At 34.1% G+C, this 12,578-nt stretch overlaps 2 protein-coding genes across 3 annotated transcripts; one reads left to right on the plus strand and one right to left on the minus strand.

Annotated features, from left to right (window-relative positions):
• The first annotated feature begins 1,657 nt into the window (after nucleotides 1–1,657).
• Nucleotides 1,658–5,829, plus strand: LOC8278562 (probable receptor-like protein kinase At1g11050). Of its 2 annotated transcripts, none has more exons than XM_048376049.1 (2): nucleotides 1,658–4,231; nucleotides 5,268–5,829. In XM_048376049.1, the coding sequence occupies exons 1-2, from the start codon at nucleotides 2,262–2,264 to the stop codon at nucleotides 5,305–5,307; spliced, it is 2,010 nt and encodes a 669-aa protein (XP_048232006.1). In that variant the 5' UTR covers nucleotides 1,658–2,261; the 3' UTR covers nucleotides 5,308–5,829. The 2 variants fall into 2 exon arrangements, with proteins under 2 accessions (XP_048232006.1, XP_015581090.3); XM_015725604.3 differs by lacking the exon at nucleotides 5,268–5,829 and adding an exon at nucleotides 4,961–5,253 and having other exon boundaries at nucleotides 1,660–4,231.
• Nucleotides 5,830–6,206: 377 nt separating this feature from the next.
• LOC8278561 (receptor-like protein 3) lies at nucleotides 6,207–8,829 on the minus strand. The gene has a single exon (XM_025159182.2). The coding sequence runs from the start codon at nucleotides 8,575–8,577 to the stop codon at nucleotides 6,373–6,375; it is 2,205 nt and encodes a 734-aa protein (XP_025014950.2). The 5' UTR covers nucleotides 8,578–8,829; the 3' UTR covers nucleotides 6,207–6,372.
• Between the last annotated feature and the right edge of the window lie 3,749 nt (nucleotides 8,830–12,578).

Genomic DNA, 12,578 nt, shown 5'->3' on the forward strand with positions numbered 1-12,578 from the left:
AAATAAAAAAATACAACAAGGGGCATAATTACCTCATTGTGGATATGGATTGTTAATATATGGTTCAATAGCCTTATAGACACTTAATTTGTATTTTTTTAATAATATTTTTATATTTTTATATATATGAACTCATATAACATTGTCTACATGTATTGAGTAATAATAAGTGTTTTAATATTAAAAAGAATAGAATTTAAGTGTATATTAAGTTAAATTGAAAGTTAAACGTGTTTAAGAGATTATATAAATAAAATTTAGATATTATTAAAATAAAAATTAAAAGGTTTTAATTGATTAAATAATTACAATCTGGTGTCCAAGTATACATTTTCTCTATATTTTAATTTAATAAAACACATCAAGTTTAGGTGGGTAGGATAAGAAAATACATGATGTCTTAATTAATAATAAAAAAAAGGGAAAACAAAAACAAAATTCACCAACTAGCTAGTAAATTAGTCCATTAGTAATTTAGAAGTATAGTCTAAGGTTTGCCAAAGACCCTTAGTTTGGTCTCTTCCCAAGTTAATCAAAGTTTAATTATTATTATTAATACTACTTTTGGTCACGAGTCCCATTTGATGTCAAGTTACATTGTTGACTTGTTTGCTAATTGATAGAAAATAAAGTCATACATTTTGGCAATCAAACATACATCAACATGATCTAATGCTTTTGTGATCATACTATACATTGAAAAGTAATTTAACTTATTTTTTTAAATTAATATGATTCGTTTTACAATAATTTATTAATAATAGAGATTATTAATTTTTATAAGATATTCATTAAAAAGATATTTCATATATATAACTTTATTATATGATTTTAGATAATTAGAACATTTTCATTATGCTAATTTAGTTTTAGTATATTACCAATGAATTTGAAATACATATCCAATAAAAAAACTAGATAAAAAATAATGGATTTCTCCAACTAAAATCAAATGCAAAAAATATGAGAGATTATTAATTATTGAAATCTACAAATTTAATAAAAGATTGCACATTTTTGGTATTACATAGTAAAAATATTAAATTATATTTATAGAACGCTACCGGTTTTAAATATTTTATTAAATATTAACTTAGAGAGATATTATTGTAGTTGGTGCTAGCCAGTTATTTTGAATAAATTTTAATTTAGTCACTGTAATTTTTGGACATAAAAGTGGCTATGATTAGAGAGGTTAAAAATTAAAATATATATGATTAGAGAATTTAGAAATCAGAATCTAAAATTGATTAATAAAGTTCAAGTCTATGATGTATAACTAAGAAAATCAATTATTTTGACAAAATTATGAAGGATAAATGTGGATTATTTTAGAAACCAAGAAGTTATATATCTAAGTTTTATTTGAATGTATATAACTAAAATCATTTATGGTTCAAGAAGGGCAAAAAAAAAACAAGCATTCAGTTATGAGCAAGTATTTTGGATAACTACATTATCAAAATAGAGAAATATTAATGTATCTATTTTAAATATGTTTCTATTTATATATTATTTATTAAATTTAAAATTATATATCAATCATAAAACATTTCAAGTATAAAACACTAGAGAAAAGAAAGGCTCAAAGAAGAGAGGAAGGAAAAGAACAAGAAGAAGATCATGAAGAGGATACAAACAAATCCAAATTCCATTAGTTTAGTTTAGTTACTTAGTAAAAGAGAACAAAATTATAGACAAAGCATGGAACACACAGAGACACACTGTTGCAGTCCACAACAAGCAAGGAGTCATCTAGTGGGCCCATGTTGCATGTAGGACACTTTGTCCACCTATCTTATCCCTCTCGGAGTGGGTGTGTGTAATACACTCTTCAAATGCAAAGATTCCTGTAAACAGCAACAGAGACCAGAGCTCTGAATCTGATAGAAAAATACATGAACAGATAGATTTGACCATAAAAGGAAAAATACCCATTAGTTTCTTCATCATTGCACAAACTCCAACTGTTACAGCACCCAAACCCCCCAAAAAAAAAATAAAAATAAAAAACTAAAGAATTCCAAGCTTTCTCCAGATTATTCCCTTTTCTATCCTACATAATGAAGCCAGAATCCTTTTAAGTTTTGACCAGTGCGGAACATGCATAGCCTAATCAAAATCTTGAAGCCTGATGATTCCCTTTTCTTTCTTTTTTTCTTACATATTCTAAATCATAACCCAGTATCCAGAACTCTTTAATTAACCAGTACTTAGCATAAGCATACATCACCAAGCTAAATCTTGAGCCAAGTAAAGAAATGGGCTATCTTGATTCATTACTTTTCTTGATTCTTTCTCTCTTTGTTTTATTCCATACTCAAGAAGCAGCCACGGATTTTCCTCTTTCTAGCTTCAATAACATAACATCTCAATGTCCTATGGATCTTAATTATGTCTTAAGAATCCCCTGGAACAAAACTTCTTGCCAAAATTACCAACCATCTCAGGACAACACTAGCAATCCTCAAAACGACATCACCAGCACAGACCCATGTTGCAGGACTCTTCTTTCTCTTTTTGGAGTAGGTCTTGCTCAACATCTTAAAGAAACCTCTCTTTTTCAGCTTCCAAGCTTTAACACTTCTGTTTCTTGTCTTAAAGATTTTCAAGAAAAGCTTAGTTCTTTATTTTTTCCAGATGATATTGTTTCTCATTGTTTAGACCCTAATCAGTTTGTTTTAACTCCTAATATATGTGCTGAAGTTCAGACTTATCAGGATTGGGTTACTAAATTGGGCAAGTCAACTGCGCTTGATTCAGCCTGTAAGCCTGATCTTGTTGATCTTACATCTTGCAGTGCATGTGTTGCAGCTGGGTTTAAAGTCCAGTCGTCTTTGATATTGATTGATGGTGATAAAACTCATGCTACGGATTGTTTTTACTTTACAGTTTTATATGCTGCTGGTATTGTTAATGAGTTTGGTCCTGAAAGTGATGGTGCCGTTACTTGTATTTTTGGGCTAGATTTGGATTCTAAGGTGGGTTCAAGTAATAATGGTCATTCTGCTCTTGTTTTTGGTTTAACTGGTGCCAGTGTTGCTGTTTTGGTTATGTCTATTTTGTTAGGATTGTATTTCTGGTATGACAAGAAAAGGAGAAAAAGGAATCCTCCTTCTCCTTTTGATTTGGAGGAACGTGGGTCTAGGCCAAAATTGAGGCCTAACACTGGGTCAATTTGGTTCAAGATTCATGATCTTGAGAAAGCAACTGATAATTTTTCGCAGAAGAATTTTATTGGGAGAGGAGGGTTTGGTTTTGTTTACAAGGGGGTTTTGTCTGATGGAACTACTGTAGCTGTTAAGAGGATTATAGAATCTGATTTTCAAGGTGATACTGAATTTTGCAATGAAGTTGAGATTATCAGCAATTTGAAGCACCGGAATCTGGTGCCGCTTAGAGGGTGTTGTGTTGTTGATGAAGATGAGGATTATATTGAGAAAGGGAGTCAAAGATATCTTGTTTATGATTATATGCCTAATGGGAATCTTGATGACCATTTGTTTCCATCAACTGATAATCGAAATGAGAAGAAACTATTGACTTGGCCTCAGAGGAAGAGCATAATCTTGGATGTGGCAAAGGGGTTAGCTTATTTGCATTATGGAGTGAAGCCTGCAATTTATCATAGAGATATTAAGGCCACAAATATATTGTTAGATGCTGATATGAGAGGAAGAGTGGCTGATTTTGGGCTGGCAAAGCAGAGCAGGGAAGGTCAGTCTCATCTTACAACAAGAGTGGCTGGTACTCATGGATACTTGGCTCCTGAATATGCTCTTTATGGGCAATTGACAGAGAAGAGTGATGTTTATAGCTTTGGGATCGTTGTTCTTGAGATAATGTGTGGGAGAAAAGCTCTTGATTTGTCTTCTTCAGGGTCTCCACGAGCTTTTTTGATCACTGACTGGGTTTGGTCATTGGTTAAGGCTGGAAAAATAGAAGAGGCTTTGGATCCTTCTTTGTTGAAGGATGGGGATTCTTCAAACTCAAACCCAAAAGCTATAATGAAGAGCTTTGTGCTTGTTGGGATTTTGTGTGCTCATGTTATGGTGGCTCTAAGACCTACTATAATGGATGCTCTGAAAATGTTGGAAGGAGATATTGATGTTCCCCCAATTCCTGATCGGCCAATACCTCTTAGCCATCCTTCCTCTTTCGGTGATGGCAATACCTTCACCATCTCACCAGCACTGAGTTTTCCACAATTGAACAGTGGAGACATGCTCAGGTAAGCAAGAAAGTCTGGCATCCTCATGTTCTGAATTGCTGAAATGGATTAAGTCAGGCCATGCTTATCTCTGATCATTCTTTTAGTTGATTCAAGAACATGTTTGTTAGTAAATATGGATGTGATACAAGAAGTCTTCAATCATTGAATTCTATGTAAATTAAGATGTGAATGCATATTTTAGGACCTGATGTTAAGAAAGCAAGAGTCTGAGCCTGCCAATTATGGACAGAATGTAAATATATTAGATAATCACGAACACTTAATCTTCTGGTACATCAAAAGGGGATGTGACATTAGCATATTGGAACCTCTGGAGAGGGTATTCACTCTGTCAATCATGAATGCACTGACTGAAGCTTGAATATCTAGAAAAAAAATGAACGGAAAGGAAAATTTGGAAGCGGCTACTACCCTGTGACGGAGGAATTTATTTGTTTTTTTGGTCTTTACTGTTAGTCAACAATAGGACCACACATAGGATCTTTCTACAGATAGAAAAGTCACAGGAAAGGTATCTGTAATTCAATATAGTATACTTTTTTGTATTGAAATGTAAAGATCTTGTGTGTTGTTTTCCGTTCCAAACATAAGAAAGCTTGTTAGTATTGTCTGTATTCACTTGTCAGTTATCGAATAAATGGAGGGGCAAGGAGGGCGATCTAGATTACTGTTTTTCAATTGTATGTATTTGCAAGCAAGGATCTTCACAATTCTGCATTTTTGCAGGATTCTTGGAGAGCATTAAGCACTAAAACAGGGTTTTCCATTATTTGCTTCATGATCACTTAATGGAGCAGAGAGGCTTTCTGTAAAAATGAAATTGAGCAGAATTTTGTTTACTAGAATATGCTTGCGAGTTTATTGTATAATGTACACAACAGGCTTTTCTCTTGTAAGTTAGATTTTTAAAACTTATCACAGGATCAGGAATAGGTGCATAGCCTCATCTATCCATCATTCCATGGACTTGAATGATTGCCATTAATATGCATAAAACATGGTAAATTTATAACAAATTTTCTGGCATCTTAAGGCTTCCGGAACTAAAAATCAAGACACATATGCCGGCTTAGTATCAAATGAACGGACTACCGAGGGCAACCATAGTGTCAGGATTGATAACACAGACTGCAGGGACTGTAATTAGCTGATTTAGGCCAATTTAAGTGGAGGAAAGAGGTGTACGGGATTCTTGGAAACTGAGGCATGAGAAGGTGGCCAAGTGGACAATGCGTATTGACTGGAAGGAGATATTGCCATGGACGTCAAGTAAGGAGAGGTGCATGAATTCTCATAAGCTCTTGCATTGTTTTTTCTTTTTTCCTTTTCTGGCGTAAGCATTTACTTTAGTGGTAGTGGCTGGAAATTTTCAAGAATGCCGACTGATGAATGAATTAAATATAGTGTTAAGAGTGAGAGTGCTCTTTCTTTGCATCTTCCGAATTGAATCTTTCTTTCCTTTTTTTCCCCTCTAATTTCTCGACATAATGATGCGACTCTTTAGCATCAGAATTATTATTTTTGCAATTCTCTATACACTACAAATGTTTATCTCTAAACAGGAGATACCCTTATTTTCTTCATACATTTTCTTTTCTATAATATGCTTCTTTTTTCTTTTTGTTTTCTCTTTATTAACATAAGTTCTAAAATATGCTTCATGGATTCTTACACGTCCTCTATAATTATGTGCATACTTTATTTGCATAATTGTTTTGATATATATATATATATATATATATATATATATATACAAAAGTGGTTTGGCCCTTTTTTGATTTTAAAATATATGCATTTCTTTTAACAAATCAATATACCTGATTTACGTATATTTTACTAATTTTGATTTTAAACACACAAATCATCCCTTTTTTGATTTTAAACCGTAATTTTGAAAAAATATTAGAAAATCATATTTTTGAAATTTTAACACATTAAAAATAAAAAGAACCGTAAATTTGATAAGAAAAACTAAAAAAAAATGGATATTTTTATTATTTTTCCTAGAAAGATATAGACATAAAGAGAAAACAAAAAAAAGTGGTAGCGATCAACAGCAGTAAAAACACATCATTTCTAAGCTGTTATCGGTTCCTTGCATACATATAAGGTCTATATACTAATAATGGAACTTGGCATCATGGAGGCACATACAAAGGCGAGACAGATGATTTTCTGTGTCCATTTGGATAAATGAACATATTAATCTTCTTCAGGAACTTTAGCCTTCTGACGGGGTAGAGTAGCCCAGTTGCAGATCCAACAACAAATCCGAAAGAGAGTCCTGCAATGAGTCCAACGACAAGTGAACTGTTCAAATATTTGTCTGGATCAATAGAATGGGTGGTGGTTCCTGGTTGATAAGAACAAGGATGATTTACAGTTGAACCACATAATCCTGGGTTGCCTATAAAGCTGGATAGAGGAAAGGTGTCAAACTGTCCTCCTGAAGGTATAAGTCCTTGAAGATTGTTTTCTGCAACGCTGAAAGAAGACAGGAAATGCAGACCTCTCAGTGACTCTGGGATTTTACCAGTTAAACGATTTCCAGAGAGATCCAATTTCTCTAGGTTGGTCAGTTTGGACAGTTCTTCAGGAATGTTTCCAGAAAAGTTGTTGTTACTTAAATCCAGCTCTTGGAGGAACTTCAACTGCCCGAGCTCGACAGGAATGTTGCCACTAATGCTGTTGTTGCCAAGGTATATTGCTGGTGGTAGGTAGGAGACTTTATGGTACTGTAGATAATTAGTATTTTTGGTTTTGACAATGACTGGCATCACTAAATAGCTCCTGTCTATCTGGTAACTAGCCCCTTTTGCCAATGCTGGAAGTAAGTTAAGTTCCCTTGGAAATTCACCTGATATAAGGTTATTATCCAAGCCTATATAGAAAAGGCTTGGTAGAGTTACAAACCAATTCGGAATTGAACCTTTGATCTTGTTTTGTGATAGGTCCAAGACTTCTAGCTTCTGGAGATCGGTTAACCAACCTGGTATTTCCCCCCTGAGTTGGCAACCACCTAAACCTAAAATTTGGAGATTATGAAATCCATCTGATTGCCATATTTCATCATCATTTGGCACTGGTTCATTCCAAAAATTCTTTGAGAGGAGGAGGGTATGGAGATTCTTCAGTTTCATCAATATCTTGATTGCACCAGTGACATTGATTAAATTGTTATAAGAAAGCGAGAGGAAAGATAGGGATTTCAGTGCAATTATTTCAGGCAAAATTTGTCCCTCAAATTGGTTAAAGCTCAGTCTCACTGCCGTTAATGACTGGCATGAGTAAAGGGTTACTGGCAAGCTACCGGTAAAGTTGTTGTTGCCCAAGTCAAGGATCCGAAGATTGAGAAGTTTCGAGAAATTAAATGCTGCAAGATCACCTTCTAAGTAGTTAAATCTTAAATTCAAAGTGACAAGGTTGGTGCAGTTGGCAAGAGATGCAGGCAGAGAACCGGTCAGGTTGTTGACATGTAGCAGCAATTGTTCTAAGTTGGAAAGCTTACCGATATCTGGGGGGATCGAACCTGTCAATTCATTAGAATAGAGCTCAAGAACTTTGAGGTTGGTAAGATTGGTGATGTCATTGCTGATGGGTCCAGAAAGGCCATTAGAATGTAAAGAGATTTCTTGAAGTCCGATAGCTTTGAACATATCCTGAGGAAGTGATCCAAAGAGGTTGTTGTAACCTGCCCGAAAAACCTGAAGTTGATAACACTGACCAAGTCTGTTGGGTATTAGGCCACCAAAATCATTATAGGAGAAATCCAGGAGCTTGACCCAGAAAGAGGAATTGGAGCAGATGGAGGAAGGAATAGAGCCTGTAAAGCTATTGTTGCTGATATTAAAAGTTGCCAAGTTTTCAGCTTGCTGGAAGAGTCTAGAAGGGATTTCCCCATAAAAAAGGTTACTGGATAAATCTACCAATTTAATATTCCTGGATAGGAAGAAGGAAGGCAATTTACCATGGAGAAGATTGTAACTCAAATCTAGAATCTCAAGTGCAAGCAAAGGCGAAAAGAATTCAACAACAGAACCGGAGAAGCGATTGTGGGATAAGTTGAGTTGAGATAGATGTGTCAGGTTCCAGATAGATGGAGAGAACATGCCTGTTAGACCTCTTGAAGGCAGCCATAAACTGGTTACTTTACCATCAGGATCACAACTGATACCTTCCCATTTACAGCAGTCACTAGATGATGACCAATTCAAAGGTGGGGAACATGAGATGTTGAGAGAAAATGATATAAGAGATTCATGATCAAACTGGTCACAGGCATGGTGAAGAGAGGCAAGACAACAGAGAAATACTGAAAAAAGGGCTAAGACCAAGTTTAGCATGGCTTCAACTTTATGAATAGATTGTTAAGATTCTTTTACATGTAAAACAAGAAATAAGCAGGATACCAAGGAAATAACTTTGGGTTAATTGTGTTGAAGATTGCAAAACTGTTCAATCTTGACGTGCGAGAGAGTTGACAATTGACAAGATTAAAAAATCAGCAAGTTGGATCAATGCAATATTATGAAATTAGTCATTGAACCACATGTAGTTTCCAGGCATCGTTGACTTCCAGTTTTTGTCCAAGCACTTGCTTTGTTTACAGAAATAACAAATGTGAGTTACAGCCATCAATTACTAAGAAATATTAAAAATCTCATCTTTCTTGCCATCTCTTATTGCATATAATACTTGTACAAAACTATCTTTTAATACTAAAATCAAGAGACAGTTTTATAAAAACATTACACGCGCCACGTTAAATCAAGTGGGCAAAAAGTGAAACAATAAAAATAGAATGTGTAATATATTACTCTACTACCAGTTACCTCTTACAATCGTCGAATTCATGAATAAATGTGGAGGAAAATTTAACTTCAATTTTTACTTCTTTTCTTCATAATTTTTTCCTAGAAAATTCATTGTAGAAGAATAACACCATAAAACTGTTGATCTTGCGTCTTTGAAAAGCAAACCAACACCCGCTCGTATAAAATAAAATGACATAGTAGAAGTAATATTTTAGGAATTCATTTATATTTATTTTTTCACATATTTGAGTAAGAACCTCCTAAAATCACAACATACCTTGATCAGAGAAAGACCGATTTGCAGCAACTAAAATTTGTTTAGTCTTGCAAAAGGAGACGTTGTATTTGCAAAAAATGGCATAGTAAAAACTGAATCCGTCGTTTCTGCAGCAAAAATATATTACTAACAATAAAAAATAAGCAATTTGTATTACTCAATGATGATGGACTATGTTGTCAATATAAAGAGTTGGATTTGCTTTTTAAGCATCCCTGTAAGTTACGGTGATTCGTTTGAAGAATTTGAGATTGTTGGTTCTTGTAACGGGCTGATTTGTGTGTTTGAGAAAAAATCTCGTCGGTTTGTATTTATGCAACCCAGCTATTAAAGAATATGTTACAATCTTTTCAAGGAAGTTTTCCCGGAAGCCTGCCTTTGATTATGGGATTTGGGTTTGATGTTAAAAGCAATGATTACAAAGTGGTGACCATTTTTTATAATTATAAACTTATGGGTTCTTCCTTAAAGCTTATCCAGCCACTGATCCAAATTTGATAAAACTTAGCTCTAATGCTTGGAGGACCATTAGTGTCAAGAAATTAAGATATGTTGTTTACAGTTTGGGTCCTTGTGTCTATTTGAATGGTGTTTTTCATTGGTTTGCACATATTCCATGTGGGGACTTTTGTTATCGAAAGTTAACCATAGCATCATGTGATTTGAACAATGAGGCGTTCGAAGAACTAATGCTTCCTGATGTATTATCTGAGTTTAATGAAACTCATCTCTCTTTAATAGTGTGTGGCCAGTCACTTGCATTAATACATTATGGACCGTGGAAATGTGATAGTTCGTATCGTGGTCATTAGTGAATTGTTCCATTTGGGTGATGAAAGAGCATGGTAATGTCACAATCTTTGAGTAAGCAATTCACTCTTGATTTAGAAAATCAAGGAGGGTTGGTCATTAGTGAATTGTTCCATTTGGGTGATGAAAGAGCATGGTAATGTCACAATCTTTGAGTAAGCAATTCACTCTTGATTTAGAAAATCAAGGAGGGTTTTTGCATGTGCTGAGCTTTTTAAGTAATGGTGAAATTCTTCTTGAGAAATACTTTTAAGGAGACTATATACACTTAGGTACATGAATAACGTTTTCAATTTGTTACTCTAGGAGTGCTTGGATTTTGGAAAAGCTAGGGTTCCTGTCATTTATTTGTTAACTAAGATTCAGTTTTATGCTATGTTATGAATTGAAGTAATGACTACCTGACACATGTTCTTTGTGTTCCTCTTTCATACAACTTCCTTATAATGTCTAGACTCTGATGCTGCACACATTGTCTAGTTGATTCTATATAGTTGATTCATTTACATTGTCTAGTTGATTCTATATAGTTGATTCATTTACATGTATGATGGAGGCTTAATGACTTAACTTACTTAGCCTCCCACATACTAAACAAGTGGATCAACACTTTGATGGCATTCGGATTCTATCATTTCAAAGCCGTCTTCGTGACGTGGCGGAAGCTTTAATGAGAAAAATATCACAGAAAATTAAAGTTGAATTTTCTATTAGTCTCTTGATTTACACACGAATACGAAACAAATAGGCATCAAAATTTATTGATTTAAAAGAATACTGAAAATTGGAGAATAAAGAACTACGTATTTATAAAATTTATAAAGTAATCTTAATAAATAAAAGTAGAATTTATAAAATAAATAACATATTAACATCATAACTAAACAAAATTTAAAAGTCTTTTACTATTAAGATATAACCTTTGTCATTAATGCCTCCTAACCTATTGTTTCAAAAACTCTAAGACTTGTTGCTTTGCATCAATTCCTCCGAGATAGACAAAATTCGTCCTCAGATTGCCTACTGCATCATCATTTGAAGAATCACCATAGAAGGGAATTAAATGTTTTATGTTAAACACATCCGCAATCGAATATAGCTCGGCAGCTTAAGTCAATAAGCATTAAGGTTGATTTTCTTAATAATCTCCAGACGACCAATCTTATTTGCTAACAACTTTAATAATCTCTAGCTAAGAAGAGATTATTAGTCAGAATTGCCCATACAAATTCACCATCCTCAAATTCTGCATGCCTATGTAACTCTTCATCAAACTGAGCTAAAGATAATAGATCAGTGCTAGTTCCTACAGATGATGGATTTTCTATTGGTTTGCTAGGTTCTAACATAATTTTGACACCATTAGATATAAAACTGTAAATATTGGCTCACTCATTATGAGCTACCTTTTTGTCATACTACTAAGGTCTACCCAACAACAAATGACATGCATTCATAGCCATCACATTACATCAAACAATATCTATATATTTCATACCAATAGAAAATGAAATAAAAGCACGTTTTGAAATTGTTACCTCACCACTCTTCTTAAGCCAAGCTAGTTTATAAGGCTTAGAATTTTTTTGTCTTAATGTCAATTTTTACACCACCTCCTCTGAAACTATATTCTTGCAGCTATCTGCATCAATCACAAAACGACAGATCTTAATAGGATGGTACATGTCGATTGAAAAATATTACTCCTTAGCCAGTCATCTTCATCTATAATTTTTAGTGTCAAACATGATCTTCTAACAACTAATACAGTCTCAATATCTCCCCCACAACCTCATCATTGACTGCTTCTTCATCATCAAAAATTGGTTGACCAACAATTATTACATCCTCCTCATCACCATCATATGTATCAACGAATAAAGCTCTCTTGTCAGCCTTCTTGCATTCAGACTGTCTATGCCCAATCTCACAGCACCTAAAGCACTTTAAGGTGCTATTGCTACTACTAGTCCCTTTAACAAACTAAGTACTAGCAATTACTAGAACCACCAGCACTAGTATGGTGTGTCTATTTTTCAACCAGCAAAGCTCTATGATGAGTAGCTTAAATAGATACAGGATCAAATAGGTTGACAGTCTCTTAAATATGATCCCGAAGCCACTATGTATCGTGCCACCAGTTAATCTTCTATCTCATGAATCTCATTCCTTGTTATCAACTGATAGAATTCAGTTTCATCAATAAACGCTTGCCTTAAATTTTGCAAAAGTTGGTATATTATTCTTTAAAAATTATATGATAGGAATTCCGAATGCATGTATTTTTTCATCTTTTTCCATGTTGTAATCTTGGTCTTTCCCATCCTGTTTCTAGACAATTTCAGTTGTTACCAGCATACAGTTGCCCTTTCTCGCATCCTGGTCGCCACCAGAGGTACATGTTTGTCCTCTAACGCCCCCTGGAACTCTAAAAATCTCTTTA

The sequence above is a fragment of the Ricinus communis genome, chromosome 6 (genome assembly GCF_019578655.1).
Source record: "Ricinus communis isolate WT05 ecotype wild-type chromosome 6, ASM1957865v1, whole genome shotgun sequence".
Classification (NCBI taxonomy): domain Eukaryota; kingdom Viridiplantae; phylum Streptophyta; class Magnoliopsida; order Malpighiales; family Euphorbiaceae; genus Ricinus; species Ricinus communis.

Excerpts from the sequence above, each read along its gene's own strand:
- LOC8278562 (XM_048376049.1), top strand. The coding sequence starts at position 2,262 with ATGGGCTATCTTGATTCATTACTTTTCTTGATTCTTTCTCTCTTTGTT. Across the intron at positions 4,232-5,267 it reads AACAGTGGAGACATGCTCAG|GCTTCCGGAACTAAAAATCA; the intron begins GTAAGCAAGAAA and ends TGGCATCTTAAG.
- LOC8278561 (XM_025159182.2), bottom strand. The coding sequence starts at position 8,577 with ATGCTAAACTTGGTCTTAGCCCTTTTTTCAGTATTTCTCTGTTGTCTT.